The 27309-nt window shown below is 42.3% G+C and overlaps 4 protein-coding genes across 5 annotated transcripts in view; 1 reads left to right on the top strand and 3 right to left on the bottom strand.

Moving 5' to 3' along the window:
• Positions 1-27309, bottom strand: part of LOC133966169 (uncharacterized) — a 61277-nt gene that overhangs the window by 29855 nt on the left and 4113 nt on the right. Inside the window, exons 5-11 of one of the 2 annotated variants that reach the window (XM_062400953.1) lie at positions 26768-27088; positions 26105-26365; positions 25301-25597; positions 24886-24974; positions 24774-24796; positions 23175-23348; positions 20857-21136 (exon numbers count right to left, since the gene is read on the bottom strand). In XM_062400953.1, coding sequence (XP_062256937.1) covers positions 21109-21136; positions 23175-23348; positions 24774-24796; positions 24886-24974; positions 25301-25597; positions 26105-26365; positions 26768-27088 — 1193 coding nt within the window. In that variant the 3' untranslated portion in view covers positions 20857-21108. Of the gene's footprint in view, positions 1-20856; positions 21137-23174; positions 23349-24773; positions 24797-24885; positions 24975-25300; positions 25598-26104; positions 26366-26767; positions 27089-27309 lie in introns of those variants that run through there. The other variant, XM_062400952.1, reaches the window with a different exon arrangement.
• Positions 2612-5863, bottom strand: LOC133966229 (runt-related transcription factor 1-like). The gene is made up of 6 exons (XM_062401041.1): positions 5815-5863; positions 4085-4275; positions 3837-3996; positions 3631-3735; positions 3480-3545; positions 2612-2976 (listed from the first exon to the last, which is right to left on the bottom strand). Exons 1-6 carry the CDS (start codon positions 5861-5863, stop codon positions 2624-2626), a joined length of 924 nt encoding a protein of 307 aa, XP_062257025.1. The 3' UTR covers positions 2612-2623.
• supt3h (SPT3 homolog, SAGA and STAGA complex component) lies at positions 4848-10762 on the top strand. The gene is made up of 12 exons (XM_062401040.1): positions 4848-4915; positions 5684-5775; positions 7444-7528; positions 7813-7899; positions 8026-8122; positions 8361-8512; positions 8991-9066; positions 9264-9376; positions 9505-9609; positions 9718-9846; positions 9995-10084; positions 10640-10762. Exons 2-12 carry the CDS (start codon positions 5696-5698, stop codon positions 10679-10681), a joined length of 1056 nt encoding a protein of 351 aa, XP_062257024.1. The 5' UTR covers positions 4848-4915; positions 5684-5695; the 3' UTR covers positions 10682-10762.
• cdc5l (CDC5 cell division cycle 5-like (S. pombe)) lies at positions 10820-18021 on the bottom strand. Its single transcript, XM_062401039.1, has 19 exons — positions 17839-18021; positions 16858-16961; positions 16600-16761; positions 16305-16432; positions 15933-16032; positions 15713-15839; positions 15521-15612; positions 15267-15411; positions 14974-15165; positions 14516-14664; positions 14251-14422; positions 13975-14139; positions 13756-13836; positions 13255-13506; positions 13046-13153; positions 12851-12940; positions 12587-12718; positions 12183-12263; positions 10820-11209 (listed from the first exon to the last, which is right to left on the bottom strand). Exons 1-19 carry the CDS (start codon positions 17881-17883, stop codon positions 11096-11098), a joined length of 2439 nt encoding a protein of 812 aa, XP_062257023.1. The 5' UTR covers positions 17884-18021; the 3' UTR covers positions 10820-11095.

The raw sequence follows: 27309 nt of genomic DNA, 5'->3' as shown, positions 1-27309 counted from the left end.
CTGGTTCCCCTCCGGGCCGTTCTCCGCCTGTGTGTGAGTTCCCCTCTATTAATCTGCTGCAGTTGTTCACACCATGTGACACGTGAAAACATGGTGGCGAGAGCAGAGCTGCACGGCCACGAGCGCTTCACCTTCCCCGAACGGGAGAGAATGTGGTGAGTGAGGCGAGGTGAGGAGACGCCGTTGAGCTCCACCTCAGCAGGAAGTCGATGGAGAAGAAGAAGAAGTGTGCCGCACGCTGACGTCCTCACACACTCACATCTGAGCATAATGACTCGTCTGTGGATTCAACAGGGATAATAAAACTCTGCAGCTGTTTCTCGGAGTGATAACTTTATGATTTTGGTCGAAGCGTTTTATTTTTGCAACACATGACCTTCTCTTCAAAGCTGAACTTTTACACAGCGACATGAGCTGTGCACAGAGTCGGCACACGTGGGAACACGTGGAACAAGGCTCCGGCTTGTTCCCAAACTGCTCCAGGTGATGGGGGCTCGTGCCAAATCCTCCAACTCCATAACAACGGAAACATTGTGTGGAGCTGTTTTGGTGAATTTTAGGCGAATTTGAAAAGATCTGATCTGTGAAACTTTCTGACTTTAGTTTTTGTATGTCAAAAGTGGGTCCATTTGTCTGGTCCATTTGTGTCAGTTTAGTATCGTTCAGATCTTATGTCTCCCAAAAGGAGGATATATTTTCACCCTGTTGCCTCTTTGAATATTTGTTTGTCAGCAGTTTTACACAAAAAACGATGAACAGATTTCCACGAAACCTTGAGGGACATGTAGTTTAGGAGAACCTGTAAATAACTAGAGTGTCTTTCTAATTAATTTACTGCACATTTCCACAATTTTTCCCCTTTTCTTTAATACTTTATTTATATACTTGACACTATAAGTAGCCCATTTGTCTTTGCTGTCGTAACACTGGAACTTTCCCAGTTGTGTGACTGATAAACAATTTTCTTATCTGATTTACCCGTTCGTGGTCATTATTCTATTCTGATCCCTGACGAATCATTTGGTTTGATTCTTGATATTCATTGATCTGTTATGACATTAGAACGAGTCAGAGAACCAACACACATCTGTTCAGCATCACATTCTCTCTGTCTAGTTTTAATTCATTGCCTCCAAGGAGTTTATGTCTCAATTTGTTTGTTTGTCCGTCAGCAGATTTTCACTAAAGATACTGAACTGAGGATGAGTATGAAGATGAGTATGATGATGAGTATGAAGATGGTTTTAGAGAAGTCATATTGTGAGAATGATCCATTAAAAGTAAAGAAACAAGTATGTTACAATAAACTTTAGCAAATACTAAAATATGTCTTCTCTTACTGAGTCATATGCAATAGATTGATTTTGGTAAAATACATAAATATATATATGTTGTATAAATGATTATAAGGTTAGTAAATGTCAGTAATGGTCTTATTGTATAATATAATAATGCAGTGATGAGTTTCCACAGCAGCTTCTGGTCAAAACAGCTGAAAAAATCACATACACAAACACACACACTATACACCTCCATGCACACCCCTCCTCTATGTGTGTGTGCAAAGAAAACAGCAAAGACAGTGCGCTGCAGTAAATTATGCAAATTACAACTGAATTCAAATCAAAACAGAACATTTTCATACTGTTTTTTCACTCACTCATAAACGTGTCATAAAGAGATTTTACGATGTCATCACGTTGTCGTGTCATCTTGTGATTGGCTGAGAGATGAAGAAACCTGTGACCTCCTGTGTGACCCACTTTTCAGGTCAGATGACATCACCCTGAGTCTTTTGAGCCCGACAGGAAAGGTTGAATATTTGTGATCTTATTTATGAATCACATGATCTGGTCAATTTCTACAGGGGACATTATATATCAGCTGTAAAGCATCTTCACAGGATGTGAGAATAAAACAGTGTGTTGAAGTCAGATGACATCAGATCCACAGCAAAACACAAATAGAGACTCATTGAACTTTGTGTGGTAGATTCTAGTTTTGAGATTTTTTGCATAATTTATTTTGTTGTATGTTCAAATTTAAATGTCTAAAATAAGTCTAGATGAAATTATACTAAAGGATAACGTGAAAGAGATTTGATATAATGGTCAAGTGCATTGACTTTGCCTGGATGTGTGTGTGTGTGTGTGTGCGCTGGTGGAAACTGGGTCTGAACACACAAGAAGACACACACATTGAGACCCATCAACACACACACACATGTATTTTTACTTGTGACATGTTTATTTCAGGAGAGCTTGAGGTAGAGGAGGATGTTGAGGAAGGAGGAGAAGAAGGTACGACAGGGAAGAATAATCGTATTACTCATTACTCTTCTTAAACCTTAATGACCCTGATTTTCTCATTACTTTAACAAATAAGTAACTTTTAATTCGATTGTTTGTTTATTGTTTAATAAAATGTATATACAACAACAATAAATAAATATACAGTTCAGTACAGGAGAACTTCACAATCACTGCAGTTTGCAGAAGTTACAAACAAGTCAGAAAACAAAAGTGAAAATAATTTAATTCATCAGTTGGGTGATGACGACAAACTTAAACTTCCCAAAACTTGATTGATAATTGATTAATTGGTCAAAATGACACATCCATCATCAATAAGGTCTCCAAACAGGCTCATCGCCTCTAATTGAATGACACGCCCCTTCGATGTAATTGGTAAGTGCTGCAACCACGTTCCTGTCCTCCCCCGCGCTTGGCAGCGAATGGTTGGGCCCGTAGCAGAAACCTCCAGGCTGGAACGCACCATTGTGGCTGAGCTGAGGGGGAGGAGGAGGAGGAGGAGAGGACAGGTAGGAGCTGTATGGAGGAGGCTGGCTGGAGAAGTGGAGGCCAGGGAGGTGGTGCATTCTGGGACTTGGGTTGAAGGAGGAGGTCAGAGAGGTCACATGGCCCAAGAACGACGGCTCATTGGTCCACAGGGCGGAGGAGAAGGCTCTGCAGTCAGCTGAGAGAAAAAAACTTTATATTCATTCTCTGTTTTCTACACATTTATTTTTAAATTCTGTTATTTGTTTTAAACCTTTTCTGCACTCTGGTCATTGGTGGTTGTTTTTAACTATTTATGTAAACAAACCGGAGAGAGGTTATATATTTTGTTGTGTTATTTCTCATTTTATGTTCTGATGTTAGCAAATATTTTATTTTAAAATGTTTTTTTTTCATAAAATTTGTGCTCTAATGTTGTGTGATCTTCCAAATGGATTTTTTGGTTTTCCTTCAATTCTCAATGTTTAACTTCTAAAGCATCTTATAACTGTGTTTTGAAATGTGCTTTTATAAATACTTTACCGGAAGAAATATATTTTCTATTCAGCATGAAGTTTGAAAGCACTGTTTTATACACAGTTTTGAATCCTGTGAGTAAAAGTTAGTACTGACGCAGTTTGTTGAAATAAATCCAGTTTTTAACAACTCTCTTCACATATGGATCATATCTTCCTCTCGTACCTGATGGAGCTGTGCTGCTGTGAGAAGACCTGAACGCCCCGGACCTCACCTCCTTCTGCCTCTGTCCTGAAGGAGAAGAAGAAGAAGAAGAGCATGAGTCCGCCTGAAAGCCTGGAAATAAGAAACATCCCGACCTGTGGTGTGAACTCACGTCTCGGCAGCCGCGGCCCGTCCACGGTGACCTTGATGGCTTTGTGCAGGGTGGCGACCTGAGGAGGCCACGTCAGCACGTTGATCGTGAGGTTGAAACTCTTACCTGGGAAAAAAAAAACACAAAAAACATAAATAAAGTAAACAACAAATATTAGTTACAGTTTAATGGTGAAACAGCTGATGTCCAGGATCTGTCTGGTCTACCTCTCCCACTGCGGCCGATGAAGCGGAGGTCGTTGAACTGGGCGCAGCCGTGCTTCATGGTTGCCGTGGCGTTGCGTAGCTCGGCGCTGCAGTTGTCGTCGTTGCCGGCCATCACCGTGACAACCACACCATCCGGCACGTCGTTGCCCAGGGCGACCACCTGGAGGATGGAGAAGCTGTTGGGTTAGTCCTGTTAGCCAAAGAGATGTGATGGACGGATGGGTGGATGGACATGAGTGATGGATTACTGTGAAGGTTCTCGGCAGAGTCTTGTTACATCTCCAGTGCTGCGGCACGCTGCTGCAGAGGAAGTTAGGGCTGTCGGTCTGGACCAGGCCTCTAGGGGGCGCTGTGCTGTGCTGCTGGAGGGACCGCACCTCCTGGTCCTCCAGGTGGAGGCGGGTGGGCGATGGTGACGGCCGACACTTCACCACAGGATCTGATGGAGTTAAAAATAAGATTTCCATACCTTCGTTTCTTTATTTCCTCTGAACAACATTAGTCTGTGACAACGAGTGAAATATTCTTTACAAAGATAATTAATTAAAGGATTCATCTACATTCACTACATTTATTTAGACTTTATCTTAAACATATATAGAAAGACGTGAACAGACATTCCAGAAATATCCATTATATTCATTAAAAATAATAATAATGGAACCCGAGTCTGAATAATAAGGTCTGTTGTAAAAAGACTGGACAGCAAATTAACGTCATCTGTGAAATATGTTAAGTTTGAAAACCTCAAATTGAAAACATTGGGGGTTTTGGTCTTTAAAGTTACTAAACTGGTTAAACTGTGATTAAAACAATGGAGAAGCTCCATTGAACTCTTGCAGGAGGAATATTAAATAATTAATTAACCGTCATTTCTCTTATCTTTTAGATGTTTCATCGATAGAAAAGGTGAAGAATTTGGTTAAAAACGCGAGAAAAGCTGGTTTAAACAGTAAACTTTACAAAAAACTACAAAACCCACAATGCCGCAGGTCTGGGTTTATACTACGTCATCAAATCGCGCGGCAAATCGAACAAAACGGGAAAGTAGCGACGGTTGTTGTTTTTCTGCGACGGTGGTGAGTTCGATTTATTTAAACTATTACTCTGCGTCTGTCTCCTCTTCCTCTTCTTCCTCTTCTTCCTCCTCCCTCTGTTCTTCTTTGTGTGTTATTCACCGCAGTGTTTGAATATTTTCATTCGCATGTCACTGCCGGAGCGGAAGTTACTGCGGTCAAACCACCTGTGTGTTGTGTTTATGTGTGGATGTGTGTGTGTGTTGTGTTTATGTGTGGGAGTGTGTCTGTGTGTGTACTTGAGTGTGCGCGTGTGTGTGTCTGTGCATGTGTCTGTGCATGTCTAGAGCCCTATATTTCTGCGTGTGTGATGTGTGTCTGTCTTTGTTTTTGTGTGTTTTTGTGTGTGTTGTGTTTATTTGAGGGTGTGTGCCTGCATGTGTGTGTGTTTGTGTTTGTTTGTGTATGTATGTGTGTACATATGTATGTCTGTGTGTGTGTGTTTCTGTTTGCACACACGTGTGCCTGTGTGCATGTCTGTATATGTCTGTCTGTGTGTGTCTGTCTTTGTTTCACGGTGTCTTGTGTGTGTATGTCTGTATATAAGTGTGTGTGTGTGTTGTGTGATGTGTGTAGTACTCTGTTGTTATTTCAGCCTCTGATCTCAGCTCTAATGATCTTGTGTCACCATCTTCACACAGGAACAATTGAGTCTATTTCATTGATTCATATCGATTAATTCCTTCTGGAAATCAAGATTATTATTTTATTTATTTTATGAACTAGAACAGTTAACACATCTTAATTTCTTTGTTTTGTTCCCATCTTCAGGTGCGAGTGGTTATGAGCAGTCCCATGGCCTCCAGCTCGAAAGACCGTCCAGTCTCCAGGACCAGCTTCATCCCAGAACTACAGAGCATGATGTGAGACACACACACACAGACACACACAGGGAAACTCACCCCAGTAGAGAATGGGGCTGCTGCTGCTGAACAGACTGTTTGAAGCCATAGAAACCTGTTGAACAAACGACAGAAGAGCCGCAATAAAGAGACTGGGTGACGTGTTTTGACTAAAACCACAATAAGTTTCATGGTCAAAGCCTCTTTACTCTGCAGAATATTAGCTTAAGTATGAAGTCTACACCGGGGGGGGGGGGGGGTTGTAACGGCAAATTGCAGACATCAATCAACATTTTGAGATTAACGCCTAATTGATAGAACAACATAGCTTCATAAAATCAGCATTAAAGATTGTCCAAATGCTTTAACAACAAATAAAAGAACTCTGTCGCAAAAGGGCAATTAACATTAAATTAATGACCATTTTTTTCAATTAAAATTGAGTCGTTCAACAGAGAATCTATTTGATGATAATCTATTAATTATATTCCAGTTCCTTAGTCTCCCAGTGACCTGAATCTCTGTTTGATCTGTTTGATCCTGACTGATGGTACGAAGCAGTCGTCAACACTTTCAAAGACATTTTCCAAATCCAACAGCGAATCGATTTATTCAGGAAGTAATAATAACAATCAGTCATGAAACTAATACTTCAGCTCCTCTTTGCAATAGAAGACATTTAAAAATACTGAACGGTAATAACAGGAAATCAGTTTGCACAGAGTCGTCCTCAAACGTTTTCCTTAAAGGGGGGGGGGGGGCGCTGGATTAGTCACGAATCCTCTTCAAAGGCAGATGCAGAACATTTTGAAATATTAATGGAATGTGTATATTTTCATTTTTATGAACTGTTTACTCAAGGAAATTTGTTAAATTTAGATAGAGGCTGTGACATATCGACAAATATGTCTGTGTTTGTGTGTGTGTGTATCTGTGTGTATGTGTGTGTGTGTGTGTGCGTAGGGGTACTCACCTTGTGTTGTGTGTGGGCTGCAGAGAGGTGATGTCGGTGGTCAGAGAGGCTGAAACCAAACTAAACCCCAAAACCTAAAACCGACACTCTGCCTAAAGCCGACCTTCCCACAACCCCAAACCAAAGCCAGTCTCACCTGTGGGACCGACAACCAATCCAATGCTTCCGATGAGGGGGGAGGGGGGTTGTCAGGTGTTTGTAAGTTACCTACAGAGAGGGGGGGGGGGGGGGACGGAGAGAAAGAGACGGAATGAGAGAAGGAAAGAGCCTCAGGATGTGGCTTTAGGTTAGTTAGTCATCATGGAAGTGGCTTCTCTGGATGCAAATTGGGGTTTGACCAAATTGTGGTTTAAGTGTGTGTGGCCGGTGGACCTCAGTGTGTGTCCGTGTGTGTTTGTGTGCTTTTGTTTGCTTTTGTGTCTCGCCTACGATACAAGGCATCAGAGTTTTCACCATTGGCTGTAATTTAGTTCCATTAATCAGTTTAAAAGTAGTTGTTCTCCTCTTTTGAGATGTTCATTTACTACAAACTGATCATACACTGCTGTGTATCAGGAACAAAGTAAAGCTGAAACAATACAAATATTTGGTTTCCGTTACCAAAACGATTTCATTCTCTTTCTAAATATAAGAAATAAACTGTTATATTTCAACCAAACACAATTGATTCCTTGTTCTTAATATTTGGATATTGTGTGTGTGTGTGTGCTGTGCAGGTTCGCTCTGGGAGACGCTCGCAGGCCTCTGCACGACACCGCAGCGCTGGTGGAGGACATCGTTCACACACAGCTCGTGACAATGGTAACGTTAGCTTGTACGCAGACATACAAGTCAATGTGAAGTCAAAGTTAAAAGTGTAAATAGCAAGTTTAAAACAACCACAGATGATCAAAGTGCTGAACTCGCCTTAGAACCAAAAATCATAAATAATTGAAACTTTAAATGTTGTAATATATGATTCTGCATGATCCACACTGAAAGATCAAAATCCAGACCTTCATTGGGATTTTTATAAGTTTTTAATATATTTATTTAGTCAATGAATTTTCAGGAACAAGAAATGATGTGATTGGTTTGTTCTCCAGCTGCATCAGGCCGGCGAGGGGGCGTCTCATCGAGGGTCGAGGGTCATTTCAGCTGAGGACATCCTGTTCCTGATGAGGAGAGACAAGGTACGAGAACAACTCACAACATAAAGTCAAATACAATCACAAAACTTCATCTCATGAAATATTTAAATGATCTGGAACGCCTTTTGGTTTATAACTAAATGTTCGTCCTTTCTGTTTCTCTCACAGAAGAAGGTGGCGAGGTTACTGAAATACCTTCAATTCAGAGATTATAAATCCAAACTGCTCAAAGCTCTAGAGGACGACGACCCGCAGCAGGAAACAGGTTCATACTCTCACTCATACTCTTTTTATCACATTTATCTGGAGACTCTAAGAACAGATTTCATTCTGTTTGTTTGAACAATCGCTTTCCATGAACTCATTTTCTCAGCTTTTCATCTTTTAAACATTGTTTCTGTTACGACTTTGTTTACACAAGAACCAAGATTGTGTGACACTCACACATTAACACAATTGATGGCTGTGGTGACGGTGGTTTTATTCATCTGCTGTGTTTGGAGATAAGGGAGGAGCTGCAGGCGGCGTGGCTGGTGGCACCCAGCGGAGGCAGCGATTGGCCCAGGACTTCCTGGTGTGGATGGATCAGACCGGGGAGCTCCTATCATTGGCAGAGAGACAAGAGGTGGACCCTGTCAAACAGGAGAGGATGGAGGTCAGAGGCTCTCTCCATGTTCTCAGTTCACTTTGTTCTTCACTGTTTGTTATGTCCAAGACAAATTGATCTTTACTTAAACAGTGAATTAAAGTGTTTTCATGACGGCAACTGCAAAACGTTCAGATGGACTCAAACATGAACTGATCAACTGTTGGTGTTTATAGGTCAAAGGTCAGGTTCCCTGTGATTTGGCCCAAATGTTCACCCTCATTTAGATTTGGGAGGTCAAAGGTCAAGGTGACCTGACAAAGTAGGGTCATGTTTTTTTCTTGAACTTAATATTTAAGAACAGCTTGAGGGAATTTTTCCCCATTCACTTGACTTCATGGATGACCTGATTAGAAATTGAATCAAAGGTCAAATAAATCATCCATTATCACACAAAATAAATGTAATATCTTATAAACAGATGCTGGTTTCAACAGATTAGCGTTATTATTAACTGTGTGTGTTTGTTGTGTATTTGTATCTTCAGCGTTTGGAGCGTCAGACTCGACTGATGGACCAGACTCAGTACTCGGACTTCTGTGAGAGTCGACAGCTCAGCTTTGGTGAGATTTAAACCAATGTCTGCTGACTCCTAGCTGCAGCACCGAGCTTCTTGCATTTTGAAATGTCAGATTCATAGATCCGTACGTGGAACATTGTACTTTATTGTTCTCATAACGTCTGAAGCACAAACAGAGGTGAAACCCCACTGAGCTAATCCTGATGTCCTGCTCGTGTCTCTGTGTAAACCTGATTTCAGCCAAGAAGGCCTCAAAGTTTCGGGACTGGCTCGACTGCAGCAGCTTGGAGCTGAAGCCAAACAACATCGCCATGGAGATCGTGTCATACCTGGCCTATGAGACGGTTGCACAGGTCACATGTTCATTCATGTTGTGTTTGTGTGTCGTGTTTGTGTTTGTGTGTAGTGTTTGTGTTTGTGTGTCGTGTCTGCGTTAAACCCAGCAGCTTTAAAAAATGCTCTCTTGTTCGGTGTCCTTCAGATCGTGGATTTGTCTCTGCTGGTGAAACAGGAAATGGCAACGAAGACAAACGCCATCAGTCATGTGATCTCGTCCAGTTTCATTCACTACAGCACACACACTGAGGTACACACACACACACACTGAGGTACACTCACACACACACACTCTGCACCATGCAACGTCTGTTTTGAACCAACAGTGACTTTTAATTGACGTCCGTTTCTCCATCAGGTCAAAAAGGATCCAGACTCACCTGAGGCCACTCCACCCTCCACTCCAGGCTCCTCCCACTCATCAAAGCCCCTCCCACAGGGGAACGGCAGTGTGGACGGCCGAGCGAGACAAAGGAAACGCAAAAAGGTGCGTGAGCCGACTCCCGTGGTTTAGTCTGTGTAGTGCTGGTTGTGTTTAGGTTCAACTTGAGGACTTTCTTTCCTGTTATCATCACTTAAATACTTGATGTACTTTCCCTTGTGTTATTTAATGAATCCAGGATTGTGTGTTTCAGAGCTGTCCAGCTACAGTGGAGCCTCCTTGTGGAGCCATCCAGCCCTGTCACATCCGAGAGGCTATAAGAAGATACAACTGCCGACACACAGTATGTACACAGGACCTAAAACTTATCACTAAATGATTCTACATACACAACTTTCTATATTAATACTCATGTGCATGTTAAGTGTAATTTGGCTGCAGTCGTTTTGATCAAACCAACTGTCCCTCATTCGGTCCAAAGTTTAGCTGGATATGAAAATATGAAGTTACCTTCCAAACGTCCAAAACTAACATTAACTCTAACAGTCGACATCAAGCGGTGGAACGTTAATACCAATGAGAGACTATCACCACCACCTGCTCCCGGCTAGAAACCTTCAAGACTCAAATTAGAAAAGTCTTTGTTCTGTCGAATGACCTCGAAGCAGCGTGACTAGAAAACAGAGAAATCTGTTCCAGAAATAGTTCCTCTTTCAAACACACCGTTATTCTTCTCGTTTACTTCAACTGAATGTTGCAGTGTTTTGTTTTTGTGGATTTTAGCTCCTCAATATGGAAAAGAGAAATTATTCCAACAACCAGTAACCAAGTGAGAGAACCAAACATCAGATCTGTGTTTGAATCTATTTTATAACGAAACCCTTCCATCTTTCCTCAGAGTTCCTACAGGAGGAAAGGGATGTCGTTCCTCGCCTGCTGACCCTCATCATCATCATCATCATCACCTGTACAGATTGTTTTTTGTTCCATTGCTTTAATAAAGAGTTTCCAGTAAACCTGTTTAGAAATGACTCAGCTCTTTGTTATAATTCCCCAGGTTGAAAAACACACCGCAGACTTGTCGTTGTAAAGAAACTTTATTGGTCACTAACACAGAAACACAACAGACCACTGAGCATGCTCAGAACTCAGCTGTGACATCATACCAACATGGGCACATGTAGGCGGGGCTAATATGTGGATCTGCCATTATCTTTGAAAATTACATGAGTTAATTACGATGACGACTCGTTGAGTGACAGCTTGTTTGTGTTTCTCACCGCTGGTGTCACTTTGACATCAGTGTATGAATGTGTGTAGCTTGTATGAATGAGTGTGTGTGTGTGTTTGTTGCTCAGTACTTTTGAGCACTGTTGACCAGCGACTCTCTGTCCATCAGCAGCTCTCCATATCTCAGCTGTAGCTCCCTCTCTCTCTCCATCTGCCTCTCCACATCCTCACGTAGAGCCTGAGAAACACACACACACACAGACACACACACATACAGTGAGATATAGATCAGGGCCTGGTCACGCTACAAAACACAATAATGCACCAAAAGATAATCTGACAGCATCATCCTGACGTGTGTTAATTAGATTATGTGTGAGTTTAATCTTCTGATGGTTTTAAAGATAATCAATGGTTTGAATGAGAGCTGCAGATCTTTAAGTCATTGATCGTTTGCAGATATCTTTCCACTAAGAGTCAAGAAGAAAACGTTTTTACACGACGTGGCTCAGATCAAGATGCTTGAGGTAATTTAGATACGAGAGAAGTTTTCACCGCAGGAATTTGCTCCAGGAACTTGGAACCTTCATGCGTTTCCACCGCAGGGATCAGGGTCTAATTTAAGTTTCAGGGGATTTTATTTTTTCATCAGCACAGAAAGTCCCTGCTCGAGGGTTGAGCGCAGAAGGCTGGGGGGGTGGGGCCTACAGCGACGAGCACTGGTTAAACATGCCTGCATTTTATTTCAGCATTTTTAAACATCTGTAGCTGTGTAAAGAAACACTGTAAAACTAACTTGTTGTATTTATTAATGTTTCGTCTAAACTCAGGTCCCATATTATTGGATACTCCTAAACTGATAAATTCGTTAATTGTACTATATGGTCATTGAGTTTCTTAAATTTAGTTACACTATGTTGTGTATTTTTATTAATGACAAACTTAATTCAATACTTCCAATCTGTGCATAATGCAGGAGTACAGAAGCTCCTAGGTGTAAAGTGGTCACTGAACAACGGAGGTATTCCAGATAATTCAGCTGCTGTCATGCATTTGTTGTTTGATAAATTAAATAATAGTCTTAAATAATTCATAGTCAACTAATTGATTCGAATTCTGCAACTTTTTAGGCCAAACTATTCATTTGATTGGAGTAAAGGATGTTGGAGATGAGAGCGTCTGAGTTCTTCCATCGTTCTGATGTGTGTTACCTCTTTTCTCCTGGGGATGGCAGTGTCCTCGTGTTTCTTCAGCTGAGTGAAGGTCTGGAGCTCTGTGGCTGCTTGCTCCACCTAGTGGACACCACACAGGGATTTTTTTAATCACAGAATACAAATCACCACAATCTGAAAAGTCTGTAAAGGAAACTGATCATTGACCCTTATTTGATGGAAAAAAATTCATGTTCTGTAAATTGAAAATAAGAGTTTTGAGTTTAAAGTCTAGTTTTATATGATAACGTGTGTATAATAGCTGTTAAATGTGGATTTCAAACATGTAAAGAAAATGTGATGAAACCATTATTTAAGAGAATACACTTCCCAATCTTCAAGTTGAAAAATAAATAAAGAGCTGATGTTTTATTTATTCATGTTGGTAGGAACTCCTTCAGTACCTGTTCCCAGAGTTCATTGTGCTGCTTCAGGAGCCCCAGCGCTCTGGACTGAAACCCTCCCAGCAGGATCTTGAGTTTCTTCTCCAGCTTCGCCGCTCTCCTGGCCTCTGCCGTCATGTGACCACGGTTCATCTGGAGGGAGACGGACACACAGACTTTAGTGTTTCTAGCTCCTCTGTAGGATCTGATACAGGTTTCAAGGTGTGTTCCTGGAGTGACACCAGTTGGAGTTTTAACAGATGAACATGAACTCTGGTTCCTCACCTCTAGTTTCTTCTCAAAACTTTCAATTCGGTCTTTCTTTGACGCCAGGTTAGCTCGGGTGTATCTGTTCTGACCAGGTAGATATAACACCTGCAGGAAGAGGGAGACACGTGAATAAACAGCGGATGACACGAGGAAGAAGGGAGTTTATCTAGAGGCCGTAGTGAAAGAGTGACGGTTTGGCTTCAGTCTCACCTGTCCGTAGCACTCCTCCCACACCTGGCTGTAGGCCTCCATGCTGAGGTCCCCATGGCCCATTCCCATCTTCACCACCTCCATTTCTGCAGCCAGTATCACTTTAGCCTGTTTGTTAACACACCACAAAGATTCACAGCGTCATTAACAAGCCCCTCTAAAGCACAGACATCTACAGACGTGCAGATTCATGATTGTGTGTGTGTTACCTGTTCCATATCCTCAGTGCTGATTGGCTTGTAGGAGTGTGTTTCCAGGTAGGCGATGTGCGAAGCGTTGTTGGACGAGGACGTGGGGCCTCTGGGTTTGCCGCGCTGCAGCTGGGTGGCTGCGTTGGTCGACGGGTGGTGCAGGCAGTCGTGGTGCAGCATGGTGATCATTTCCTGTTTGATCATCTCCTCAGCCAGCTGGAGGTCGGGGAGCAGCTCATTGGAGGCGGGACGGAGGACGGACTCGTTCACCTGCGGAGACGAGTGGTGACATCAGTTTAATTCTGAAGCTAATCAAAGATCTCAGTTTAAATAAAACCACCAAGAATTAATAAACCATGAAAACAAATCACAGCAAAAGTGGATTTTACATAAGAGCAGTCATGACACTGCAAATACACTGAAACACAAAGTGTCCTTGTTTTGTTAAATTGTCAGCTTGATGAAACCTTCAGGAAGTGTGTGTGTGTGTGTGTGTGTGTGTGTGTGTGTGTGTGTTACCTCAGTGGGTCTGGGGAGACTTCTCTGAACAGAAGTGTGTCGCAGCTTCAGCTCCTTCTCTCTCTCTGCATCCCGCACAGCCTGACACACACAAGAACACCAACGGTAAACTGTCGCGTCGCAAACTTTATTTAAACTACAGGAGCATACGTTTGATTTCATAGAGATATTTATAAACACTTCATATATCCCCTCAAAACAACTCCAGTGCTTGTTTACCTGTTTGCGCGACTCTACGTCTGCTGAGTCCTCGATGTAACCGCTCTCAGTCTCCGTCTCTTCAAGTTCTTTCTCTGCGTTTTCTGGAAGAACGATCTCAAAGTCGTTCTTGGGGAGCGGAAGTCCGATCAGGCCCTGCCTCAGCTGCTGCAGGCTTTCCCTCAGCTGTGTGTGGAGGAGAACAACAACAGTTAGTTTGTAGTTCATAGAAAACAAACTATCAGGCATCAGAAAACAATCCATATATTAACGAGTGTACACGTATAATGACTTTACCATGTGTTTAGCGAACGCCGGGTCAGCCAGATTCTCCTCGCTGTTAATATTCAGGTTGTCTCTCAGAGGTGTGCGAGCAGGGGTCGATCCCGGGGTCACGATCCCACGTGGAGTCATCACCCCTCCGGATACAGGGGTCATGCCCTCTGACCCCTGACCTGGTGCAGGAGATCTGTTCGAGAGGACAAGTCCATGAACGTCAACACGTGCTGAATCGGCTGGTTGATCATCTTCATGTGTGGGGGTGTAGAAGAGCGACGCTCACCTGAACGGAGTACTGAGGACGGTGTTGGGCGTCTGGATCTGCTGCCCCTTCGGCGTCACTCCACTGAAGTCGCTCTCGTGCAGCGGCGTGTTGAGGCCGCCCTTCAGAGGAGTGTCGATGTTGGTCAGAGCCATCAGGTTCTGGGCTTCCTGCAAACACATAGGGAAACAGAGAAAGGAGATCAATATCAAAAGCTGCGGAAGGAAACTGTGCACGTTGAATATTTTACACATGCTAATATTCGTTAGGAAAACAAAAAGACACATTTTAGACATTTTGTGCAATTTATCAGTTCATGAGCCGAAGGGGAACAATTTGAATTTGGATGAAAACTTTGAGACAAAGACTTAGAATGATAGACCTAACATTTTGTTTTTCAATACACTTGTTAATATTCTTTAAATTATATTGTTATGGAGCGAAAACAAAATATAAAGTGTTATGTGAGTCTCTGTTACCTGATGTATCCTGTCCTGAACAGTGGGGGTGCGCGGGGTACGCAGTCCCTGTGACATGTTGTTGGTGAGACTGTATTCTGACAGGAGGGTGGACGAGGCCGAGTTTCCACTCTCACTCTCCTCCGCAGCCTGACGGGCGACCTCACTGGCGACACCCAGCTTCACCACCTCCTCCAGCTCAGCATCACTGATCTATGAAAACAAGTTAAATATAAATCACTCAGTGTTCTTTGACAGGACAAGTTTGAAGCGTCTCCACGTGTCTGAGAGGGTAAAGTTCCCAGAGCTGTTACCTGTGGTGCAGGTAGAACCAGCTTGGAGCGTTTCTTGGTGAACTCGGCCACTCCGCTGGTTTGAAGGATGGCCGACGGCAGATCGCTTTCCTTCTTCTTCTTAATCTTCGCTCTGTCTTTCTTCCTGTCTTTCTCCTCACGATCACTACAAACAAAAAAATAAAGGTTTATGAATGAAGTTCACACATTTAAAGTAAAGCTGTGCAGTGTGAGTAACTGTGTGTGTATGAAACACAGAGAATCAAGACACTGACTTGCGCAGTTCTCCGTCCAGGTGCTGTTGTCTGAGTCGTTTGAAGTTTGGCTCCAGAGCGTTGTACTCCTCCATGCTTGTGTCATAGAAACCCTTCAAATCAAAAGTCACAATAAGTTAATAAGTTCAATTACAAACAACAATTAGTAACATTAAATTATATAATATAGTAATAATATTAAGCTCTGCCTACCGGTGCAGGTTTCTTTTCAAAGGGGACTTCAGCATTGTAGTCCACTCCTCTCTTCTTCTTCCTCTTCTTCATAATGTCGATTCCTGCTGCTCTCAGCTCTCTGCGCTTCTGCAGAGCAGCCAACCGCCTGCAGCAGGATGTGAAGGAAACAGTTCATTGAGATCACTTTTACCAAAGGTTAGTAGAAAATAAGAAAAGCCAAGAAAGGATTCAGTCTGACCTGGCTTCTTCCAGCTGTTTCTCTCTGGCCTTCCTCTTGGCTTTCTTGCCCTGGGTGTTGGCGAGTCGAGCTCTGGCCTCTGACAGCATCTCCAACTCATCTACAGACAAACAAACACAGGCACACAGAATGGATTTAATTCTATAGACACGAGTGTTCAGTTTAAACTGTTGTCTCATAAGGACACAACCAGGAAAAAACAGCTTCCAAATGGTACAAGATTTCAGATTATTCTGAACTCAATTCTTCTGAAGAACTAAATGAAAACGTTATCAATCTCTGCCACAACAGGAAAGATTTAATGCTGACAGAGCTTTCTGGAAACATCAGTCTCATCACCACCGTCTGTGACAACATTAAAAGTGACTGTACCTTCGTCCATATCCACGGGGTCGGGTCTGGCAGGTTTGGTTTCAGGGTTCGGGTCGATCTCCCCTGGTTTTAACTTCCTTGGATCATCTCCCACTTCCTCCTCATTGTCCCTTTGTGCTGCTTTGTCTCTAAACACACAAACACAAATCACACAATTAAAATAAATTGTCAACTACATTTCCCAACTTTGTTACAGCACATTGATGTAGCTAATTCATCTGTAATAACGGTCATGTGTCTATGTGTTAATGTTAAGCATAGGTATAAATATGTGTCAGGTTGTGTAGAAACGTACAGCAGGTATTCATAGTGCTCCAGACACTGGGCAGCAGTGCGTCCTATGATGGGAGCGATGGTCCTCCACTGGGTTGGCATCAGTTTGGCCAAATGAAGCAGTTTCTCCTCCTCTTCTCTGGACCATTCTGTTTTCTTAATGCTGGGGTCCAGCCACTCGTACCTGCAGACACACAAACCCAAGGTGAATCACCCTCATTCAGATCAAGTCATCTCATTGATCTTGTGTGCAATGAAAACACATCTGTCTGGGACTCACCATCTGGCTTTACACTGTTTGGCAGACTTGCGGTGAAGCAGGGAAGCGATTCGAGACCACTGGTTTTTCCCATATTTCATCACCGCCGCCTTGAGGATCTCATCCTAGAAAGATTGTCAAATTTTAATAACGAGAAACACACACACACACACAACATGCATAAAGTAATGAGTACAATGTAAGTTATTAGTTTGGGTTCTTCTTGTGTATTTGAGTCAGACAGAACTTATGGCATCAGGATGAGCATACAATAACAATAACTGCATTGTTAACTTTAAGAGTGTTATAAGGCCTAAGAATTTGAAATCCCATTAGCTCATGATACACATCATGACACATAACATTTTAAAACTCATATTATACATAATACCTGCCAATAATAACAGTCTACATGTGCATATGAGTTAAGGGATAATTGAATATCTTATTTTACACAAACACTGTAAATATTCTCATGCAATTCTTCTGTCCTGCATTTTTACTAGTATGTTTCTTTACAAATAGATTGTCTGTAGTGAATCATGCATATTATATATATATGTTGCATATTATGTATTTTTATTTAACTTAGTTGTTTATGTTGTCCTGTCTGTAGCAGTAACAAGTGAGTGTCTCCAGTGTGTGATCACTGAAGTTGATCTAATCTTATAAACTCTTGGTTATTGGATCGAGTCCCTTTATTGGTGAACCCCAGATGATGTCGGACTTCAGATGTGTTTGTGTCTAACGTGGAGCAAACAGCAGATTCCCTAATGGCCATGAGTTCGGTTTATAATGTTGTTTTGCTTCGATCCGACAGAATCACACATTTCTGTCTCAGTTTCCTTCTCGTGTCAACAAAACTAAAGAAGTTAGCAGCGCCACCGTGGAGCCCAAACCGATGCTAGGCTAGCAGCTAGCCTCATGCTAGCTAGGACCCGTAGGTTTACATTGCCGGGTTAGCCCCCGGTGCTAACTCAGCTAGCCGTGTGAGCCTCTTACCTCGGTGTTACGCCACACTCCTCCCTTGATCATGATGCGCGGCATGGTGGCGGCTGGTTCTGCTCTCGCTCCTCCGCAGGAAGAATCCGGTGAATCGGTTTCACGACACCAAAACTAAAACTAAACAAATGACAAGACGAGCGCGAGGGAGCAACGGACGTACACAGACGATTTCCGCCGGAAACCCGTCGTTTCGCAAAGATTCAACCCGCCGAGGGGCGTTGTGGGTAATATACTGCTGGTGTTACGGCGGGATTCGTCCCCACCGTCATTTGGTGTCGCTGTGTGAATTTAGCCAGGGGTTGGCAACCCGCAGACCTAGAGTCGCGTGTGGCTTGATCAGAGCAGAAACCTTTTGTTTTAATATTTCGTCAACTAAAATACACGTCACATCCTGACTTACCTGTCTGCTTGATATGTGGCGAGGAATTTGCAAAACAACTAAAAATGTAATGTTGAAAGATATTTCCAGGAGAAGCACACAGCATCTGCTGAAAGTACCAAGCTGGAGAAGAGCGAAAAAGCATAGTTATGTGTTTCATTTATTTCAAAGTAGGCACACATGTATTAGTTTCTCCTCTTCATAAGAGTTTGTTGTTTTTTCTTTTTTGTAACAGCTCAAATTAGCGATAAAATGTTAACAGTTTTCTTTATTGTTGTTCTATAATTTCATAAATGCAAATAACTATAGTTAATATATATACAAATGCAGCTATCAACCAGGAGTCCACAAGATTTACCCCAAAATAAAATTTGTCTTGAGGCGCAAAGCTAATTTTATAACACAGATTATGAAGTTGTATTATGAAGTTGTATTTATAGTTATACTTTATATATATATATATATAGTATTTATAGTTATAGTATTTTTGGTTATAAATACAACATCATAATCTGTGTTGTCAAATATGCTTTGCGGCTCCAGACACATTTTATTGTGGGGTAAATGTTGCGGAATCCTGGTTGGAAGGAATCAATGATCACTGTAAGAGGACGAGGGCATGAAGTAAAGGAGGAAATGATCCAGTGAAAGAGGATAAAAGAAAAGAGTGATTCTGTCTCCAGAAGGAAGCAAGTGTTTTAATAAGGGCGAAGTTCATGATCATAGAGGAACAACACAATATCTCAGGAAGTGTTAGAACAATCAGTGACCACACGATGGAGCCAGAGGAGAAGACATTTGTAGATTAATTTAAATTTCAGTGGATAAATGGAAGCTTGGAACTGCAGGTGGCGCTAGAGGACAAGATAGAAGTCACCAAAGTCATGAGCAGTCATCCTCTGTTCTGTATTTAAGCTTTTCATCCCCTGATGAGTAAAATCCTAAATGTGTCAAATACAGAAAGATACCACAAAGATTTATAAAAAAACATTTTAATAAAACATTAAATGTGCCATTAGAGTCGATGAAGTACAGTTGATATATATCAGGCATTTCTTTGTGCTTTTGCTTTTGCTCCTCAAACCTGAAACAAACATATCCTCCAGGAAATTAAAGAAATAACAGATGAAATTATCTGACACATTCACAGACACATCTGCTTCATGTTTGCTGATATAGAAACTTTTATTTTACAGAATGAACGATACTAATAGATGTTACATTTGACAGAAATACAAATTTTAATTTCAATTCTTTGCATTTGTGTTATTAATAATACAGTTCATGGATAAACAGTGAAATGTCAAGTCACTGTCTCGAGGCGACAACGACCTGAAATCTTTGAATCATCGTTAAAAACACAAAAGTATTTGACCTGAGAAACAAAAAGACACAATGTGTTAGTTCCTGTATTTCAACTCCTCCTGAAGCTGCTCCGTGTGAACTTTTATATCAGAGGTCAACAACTAAACTACACTCACCTGAACATGACTAAAACTCAGGATGAATCAATGATTCAACGTGAGACATCTTTAAGTAGTTATTATCTTTAATTCCTCCTTGCACCCCCACTCTCCAACTCGTCTCTTAAAGACAGAAATCAGACGGAGAAACTTTCCTGTCCTCATTTCCTCATTCAGTCTTGTGATATCCTGTATTTTTCTCTTTGTAAATCATCAGATAAAAACTCTTTTCTCTTCTCACTCCTCTGCTGCTGAAGCCTCGAAACTCTTTAAGAACAAATAACACAAATAAATATTCTCATTTAAGAAATGTTCCTAAGTTAGACAGATGTCTCACTCTGCTCCGGTTTACCTCAAACATGCGTTGAGGGAGAGAAAGAGGTTAAATGTTACCTGAACCTGAGCTAAACACAATTAAACTAAACTTAAACTTAACTTAAACTCACCTGAACTTAAACCTGAAACTACGCAGTGAATGAATGTCTTGTGAAAGAGCGTCAGCTTACATCAGATTCTAATAAATAATACAAAAAAAAAATGTATTGATCCGATGTAGAATTACATTATGAGCACAAACTTTTCTCCATCAGTACAAAGTATATCTCATCTGCTGGACAGATGTTTAGAGCAGTGTGTTCATGACATGAACATGGCGTCACAGTCACATGTTACAATGACACACGTGTGTTGAGGATCATAACAAAGTCACATGATGACCTCTCCACACACAGTGAGAACTTGAGCCTGTCAGGAACTGACTCTGTCAAACATTTGTTATCCTGAAGTCACAAAGAACTGAGACAGGCTTGACCATGAAGTGAAATCAACATGTTGAGACAAGTGTCTCCACAAAATAACACAACCTGTTCAACACAACAGGCCCAAAATGTCCACTGTCTTCAGGACATCATCTCTCAGACACTTTCTGTCACTTGTCTCTGCTGTGAACCTCCCATACAACAAGAATCTTCATCTACGTTTGTATAAAACGTCCTCGGTTCAGTTTTTTATTAAATATTGTAAAATGTTTATTAAACAGTTTCGTCAGAGACTTAAAGATGCTCTGCTCTTCATCGACTGCATATTCTCCGCGTGTTTTCTCCAGGTGGTCCGGCTTCATCTCACAAACACATGCAGATTAGGGGTTGTGTAGATTGGAGACTACACACAAGCTTAAAGTTAAAAGTTAAAAAGTTAAAGTAGCTTTATTATCAATTTCTTAACATGTTCAGAACATACAAGGAATCGATACAACGTTTCCCACTCTCCCACAGTGAGACATACAAAGTGCACAGGCACAACAGAAGACACAAGACATTTCCTAATACTAAGTAAACATACAGAATTTTTTAAGCTGCTGCTGCTTCAGCCTCTGGATCCTCAGGACACAGCTCAGCCTCCATCCACACACTGTCCTCTTCACAATCAGCTCCAATAAGACACGTCCCCCCACCTGTTGAGAGAAGAAGACATCAGTGTTACAGAGACTCACTTCATCAGCTGTGACTCAGTGATGCAGCACATCCAGTAGAAAGAGCAGCAGGGACTTCAGTCCTGTTCAGAGGTGGAGCAGCTTCCTCTCTGCTTCATGTTCACGTGTTTGAATGAACACGCTAAGAGTTCAGTGTGTGTCCTCTGCATGTCAAAGTGCAGAGTGGACACCTGAGAGGTGGATTAACTGCTGTTACAGGTGAAGCCATGTTTCACTGTGTGTTGATGAACATCTGCTTCTGACAAACTGGGACCAGATGAGACAGATGGACCTCAGCAGAGGTTCTGCTCTGTATAAAGAGCTCCTGGTTACCATGCTGATGAGGAGAGGCTTCAGTCCCACTGATCTCAGAGCTTTGACAAAGATCCACCTGATCAGTTCTTCACTGATGAAGTGAGAGGACAAACTGTCTCAGATCAGATGAAGACGAGTCGTGTGAGGCTGTCAGCTGTGGTCCAGCTTCATTTCCTGTTCACATGAAAACAACAACAACTGTCGTCTTCACATCAACTCAATCACATGATCCCAAGCAGCTTGTGGCTCGTCTGATTGGCCGACTGTTGTCTCTCTGTGATTCTGTCCAATCCTGACGTCTGTCCTCATTGTCCTCTCACAGCTTCACTGAGGAAACACTGAGGCCTGAACTACGAAGACACTTCAACATGTCCAGGAGATCTTTCTGAGATCAGCTCAACTGAACCTGACAGACACAGTCAGGCTAAGTGGTCACATGACGCTGGTTATCAACTCGTTAAGTTAACTCCTCATCAAGATCTAAGCCTGCACATAAAAGGGGCGGGGTTTACTGAGCATGACAAATCACAGACATGGACAGTTTGACTGACAGCAGAGCCTCATATTTCACAACCAGGATCAAACTGTTCTATAATAAAAATCAGAGGAGAACAAGCACATGATCCAGAATAAAAGAAACTCATTCACAGCTGCTAAATGCAGGAAGAACAGCTGGTAAAAGATCTGGATTGTGTCAATGTCTAAGTTACAGCGCCCCCTGGTGGCATCTGGTAAAATGTATTACTTGACCACGAGATCTGAATCTGTTGTTTACTAACAAGACGAGTGGAAGAGAAGAAGATTCTTGATGAGAAACGTTTGAATCCCTGGATGTGACACACACTGTCTCAATGTCTCTGAAGACACTCACTGTCTCTGAGGACACACACTGTCTCTGAGGACACACACAGTCTCACTGTCTCTGAGGACACACTGTCTCTGAGGACAAACACTAACTCTGAAGACACATGCTGTCTCACTGTCTCTGAGGACACTCATTGTCTCAATGACTCAGGACACACACTGTCTCACTGACTCTGAGGACACACACTGTCTCTGAGGGCAAACACTGACTCTGAGGACACACACTTTCTCACTGACTCTGAGGACACACACTTTCTCACTGACTCTGAGGACACACACTGTCTCTGAGGACAAACACTGATTCAGAGCACACACACTGTCTCTGAGGACACACACTGTCTCACTGTCTCTGAGGACAGACGCTGTGTTGGAAACCTCTGACATCACTTCTCAATTCAAACACATGGACCTGTCTCCAGGAAGCTGACTGAGGTCATCTGGTGTTTTGGTGACAGGATGAGTCTGGAGACATTGAGATGTTCTGGGTGAGTTAGAGATCAACTGAACCAACCAGACGTTGATTTAAACTTCCCTTATCCGTCCCTTTAAGGAGAGTGTGCACCACACAACAGTGTAGAGTCACTGTGGTCAGTGGGCGGAGCTTCTATACGGGTTGATCTCCAACTTAACCTGGAGCAGGTTAGCTGTTCATCAGAAGTTGCCATGGTGATTTTCCCTTTTTAAGAAGTGAACGAGCTTCGTAGAACTGAAAAAACTAAACCTGAAGTTAACCTGATAACCACAAATCCTGCTTGGTAGCACAGACCCTGGATCTGTGATACTGACTGTTTAGTAAAATACTGATGAAAGCAGCGTGGACTGACTCCAACCATCTACTGACCTCAGAGTCTCCAGTCGACAGGTTGAACTCTTCTGTAGATCAAGCAGCTCCTTCACTCCTGATTCCTGCAGCTCGTTGTCACTCAGATCCAGTTCTGTCAGATGTGAGGGGTCTGACATCAGAGCTGATGCCACGTCTTCCCAGTGAGTCTCACAGAGTTCATAACCATTGAGTCTGTAATTAAAGAAAATATGTTAGAATCAAATCAGAAAACACAACATTCATACAAAACGTGATCATGTGACCCTCACTCTGGTAAATCCCCTCTTTGCCTCATGAACATGTTAAAAACTCCTCAAGAGAATCTTTCAGATTAGTTCAAGCGTTCATTCAAACTAATAGAGGAACTCATTAGATCAGATGGTCAAAGGTCAATGGTCAAGGTCACACAACATGTTCATGGCCTGTTGAAGTCTCAAGTCTGTCTTTGGGGAATTCTTCACATTTTGACCAGTTGGACTCAACAAGAAACTGATTAGATTTCAGTGGTCAAAGGTCAAAGGTTACAGTGTACTTATATCATTGTGAAGTCAACATGTCAGGAACATGGAGGGACAGACACTGCACTGGTTGGTGGTGGCGTGCAAACGCAGCGTGGGAACTCTAGTTTGACAAGAAAGAAGAATGAACCATACTTCCTGCTTCTTCAGTTTAAAGGAACAGTCTTGTGATTGTTATCCAACACACACACACACACACACACACACGCACACACGTACACACGCACACGCACACACACACACACACACACACACAAACACACACACACACAGACACACAGACACACACACACACCACCCAGACATCTTCCAAAAATCCACTTAGGAGGGTCACACTTATATTTATGTATTTTGTAATTTCTATTAAAGGCTGAATGCACGAGCATAAATATATACAAAGAAATGCAGTTGTGCAACTTTATCTGTTCAATGCACAATATTCACATTAATATTAATTCATATTTACAGCATCTGTTCAATGTTTATCTTGTCAGTTCAACAATGTTCTGCTACTGCAGCACAATGTTTTTTACAAAGGCTTTGACTTTAATATGGTCCTAAATATGAATATTACCTTGTATATAAGTTCATATTGAACATTAGTTATCCAGCTGTCAGTCACTCACTTCCATTGTGTGTGATAAGGACTGAACTCTTTGTCTGTAGCAGTGAGACAGGTGACCTCAGGAGGTCTCAAGTAGTTTGGATGCAAGTTTCAGTCACCACTCGATTGTTCAGCCAGTTGCAGCCATTTTAATTAAAGTTCTTTGTATTTGTGTTATTAATAATACAGTTCATGGTTAAAGTGTAAAATATCAAGTCTCAGTTACATTTCTTTGCAGTAATGGTTTGATAATGACATCTTAGGAATCATTGTTAAATCTTTTTCATAAATTTATTGGCCATTATATCTGTATCAGATTTTTTTCCACTCTAATATCGATATGGTTTTTAATGAACTCTCAGAAACTGATGGTTTAGGATGTGTCTGCTGATGCAGCTGAGATGAAGCTGTTAGAGCAACGTGACAAGAATAATTATTCTTCTTCTTTAGAGCAGAATATTGTAATTCTCAGTTCAGAATAAACAGTAAACTTACTTTAAATGTGTCCTCTGAAGAATCTGATTGTGGATGATCAAAATAAATAATCATTAGAAGAGACATCACATAATAAATCAACAGCAGAATTATTGTAAGTATTAATATTTACCTTTAGTCTTCTAAAGTAGTAGAATCCTGCTCCAGTTCCTAATGCTACACACACAACAAGTACTCCGACCACAACTGCTGCAACTGAACCTGAAAAACATGTAATTCAGAGAGTAGAACTGTAGCATCAAGAAAGTGCAGTGATGTGTCTTCAGTGTAAAGTGTAGTGTGTGTGTGTGTGTGTGTGTGTGTGTGTGTGTGTGTGTGTGTGTGTGTGTGTGTGTGTGTGTGTGTGGCCTCCTCGTTCCTGTGTGTTCTCCTGACAACATGTGGACATGATGCTCCTGATGAGCTGGAGGACGGAGCCCTGGGGGATCTGCTCCACCAGGAGGAACCCAGGGCTCACTGCACGAGCCTCAGGTCTGACAGTCGCTCTGAGGATTTCATCAATCAGTTCTCCTCTCATGGGATCTTACCTTTGTCTATCGTCACGTAGCTGTTGATGAAGTGCGTCTCCTCTTCACTACTGAGTTCACAGGTGAATGTTCCCTGGTGATCTGAAGATAAGTGGTGCAGTGTGAGGCTGCCTGACGCTGACACATCCTCCACCTGCTGCCTCCACTGCTCTGAGACGCTGTGGAGGCCGTCGACCCCGGTCTGGTTCACAATGATCTGCCTGCGGTTGAATTTCCACACGCAATGTGTCAGGGGTTTGGTGTTTGGAGCAGTGCAGTGGATTGTTGTGGTTTTAAATGGTGACACACGGACGGGAGCTGAAAAGAAAAGAGATCAAATAATATCATCGTGGTCAGAATGTGGTTTCAGGCTCTGATGAGACTTTCTGAACATTTTCTATCATCAGAATGATTCATGTGGAGGAGGGTGTGGCCTTGGAATGATGAACTGAACTAGAAGGTCACTCAGTGGAGCTGATATCTCCTCCAAGGCCCAACAGTCAATTCAAGCTGCACCACATCTCACACACATCAGTCCTCTCAGGGAAAATGTCCAGAAAGGTCCAATGTTAAAGAAATAAAACTAATTGATCTGTTCAATGTTCCATTTGTTTGTTGGGCTTCAAGCAACATGACACAACAACTACTGGACAGATTTCCATGAAACTTGGCAGGAAGATGTGTGAAGGTGACAAAGAAACAAACAAAGTAAAGATTGAGAATCAGCATTGATATAAATGTAAGTTATCTGTAGGAGCAGATATAAATATGCAGCAGTAGGTGAAACTAGCAAAGGTTCAGTTCCATAGAGCAGATTCAACGTACTGGGTTGATACCACACCGCGCTCCTCCTGCCATGGCGAGTGCTGATGCTGCAGATCAGAACAGTGTCTCTGTCTGACAGTGTCAGTGTGCTGTTGATCTCATAGAGCTGCTGCTCCGTCTCCTTCACTGTGGTTTGGCTCTGAAGGGTCAAGTTGGACGGAGGCCTGGTGGACCAGGTGAGCTGCGGCTCGGGGTAGATCCCCTCTGAGCGGCAGGTGAAGCTGTCCTCCACCTGCTCAATGTCCACGTGACGCACCGGAGCTGCAAGACAACATTTCTCTCTGATAACTCATTGATCATCTTTGCCTCATGCACTGTGGAGCTCTTCATTAATTTGACATATTGTGCTTATTATTTAACACGTCACATATGAGCCAATATGTGGTGCTGCTGAAATTAGCTGTGTGTCAACTCAGGGGCTGCATTTGAAGACCGAGCTCCAACAAGTGGATCTGTCCACGTCCAACTTGTCCCAGGATTCATTGCACTTTAGTGACTAACCATTTTTCAAAGAGGTAATGGTGACGGCAAGCAACGAGACGTCCAATGCTTCAGTATCAGCTTCAACTCAACACAACGGTACACATGTTAAACAAGGTAAAAGCAATAAGAGACAAATATCATTTCTAGTATTTGTGTTCTGTTTTCACAGAGTTTCTTTACCAGCTGCTCTCAGGTTGATAATTGACACCTCCCTGACTCCAGTGATGGTGCTGGTGTAGCACTCGTATCTGCCCTGGTCCTGAAGCTGCAGCCCCGTCAGCCTGATCGAGGCGTTTCCTCTGGAGATCTGATCTGTGAACAGCGATGTCCGGCCTCTGAAGTGCTCACCCTGGTGTACAAACTGGTCTCTGTCACTGTTGTAGGAGTGGACATGAGTGTTTCCTGGTTTCACCTGCGTCCAGTAAATGACTGGGTCTGGACCAGGTTGAAAACTGCAGGGTAAGATGCAGCTCTCCTCTAAAACACAGGAGACCTCATCATCTGTGAGACACCGGGTAAAAAAACAACCAGTTCAGGATCAACTGTGGTGAATAGAAGCTTTTTTCAAAGTGCAATTAGAGCATTTGCTCACAGACGGATTGTGAATGTAAATATCCTGATGGAACTGTCTGTCTGTTTGGCTGTTGACAGTTAACATACAGTAGTTTTATCTGAAAAGCTTTCACAAAAACAACCTCCTGCCACACGAGGCATTCAAATGT

This window comes from Platichthys flesus, chromosome 12, assembly GCF_949316205.1.
Source record: "Platichthys flesus chromosome 12, fPlaFle2.1, whole genome shotgun sequence".
Lineage (NCBI taxonomy): Eukaryota > Metazoa > Chordata > Actinopteri > Pleuronectiformes > Pleuronectidae > Platichthys > Platichthys flesus.
Note: the sequence above shows the minus strand (reverse complement) of the source record. Positions and strands in the feature narration are given on the sequence as shown.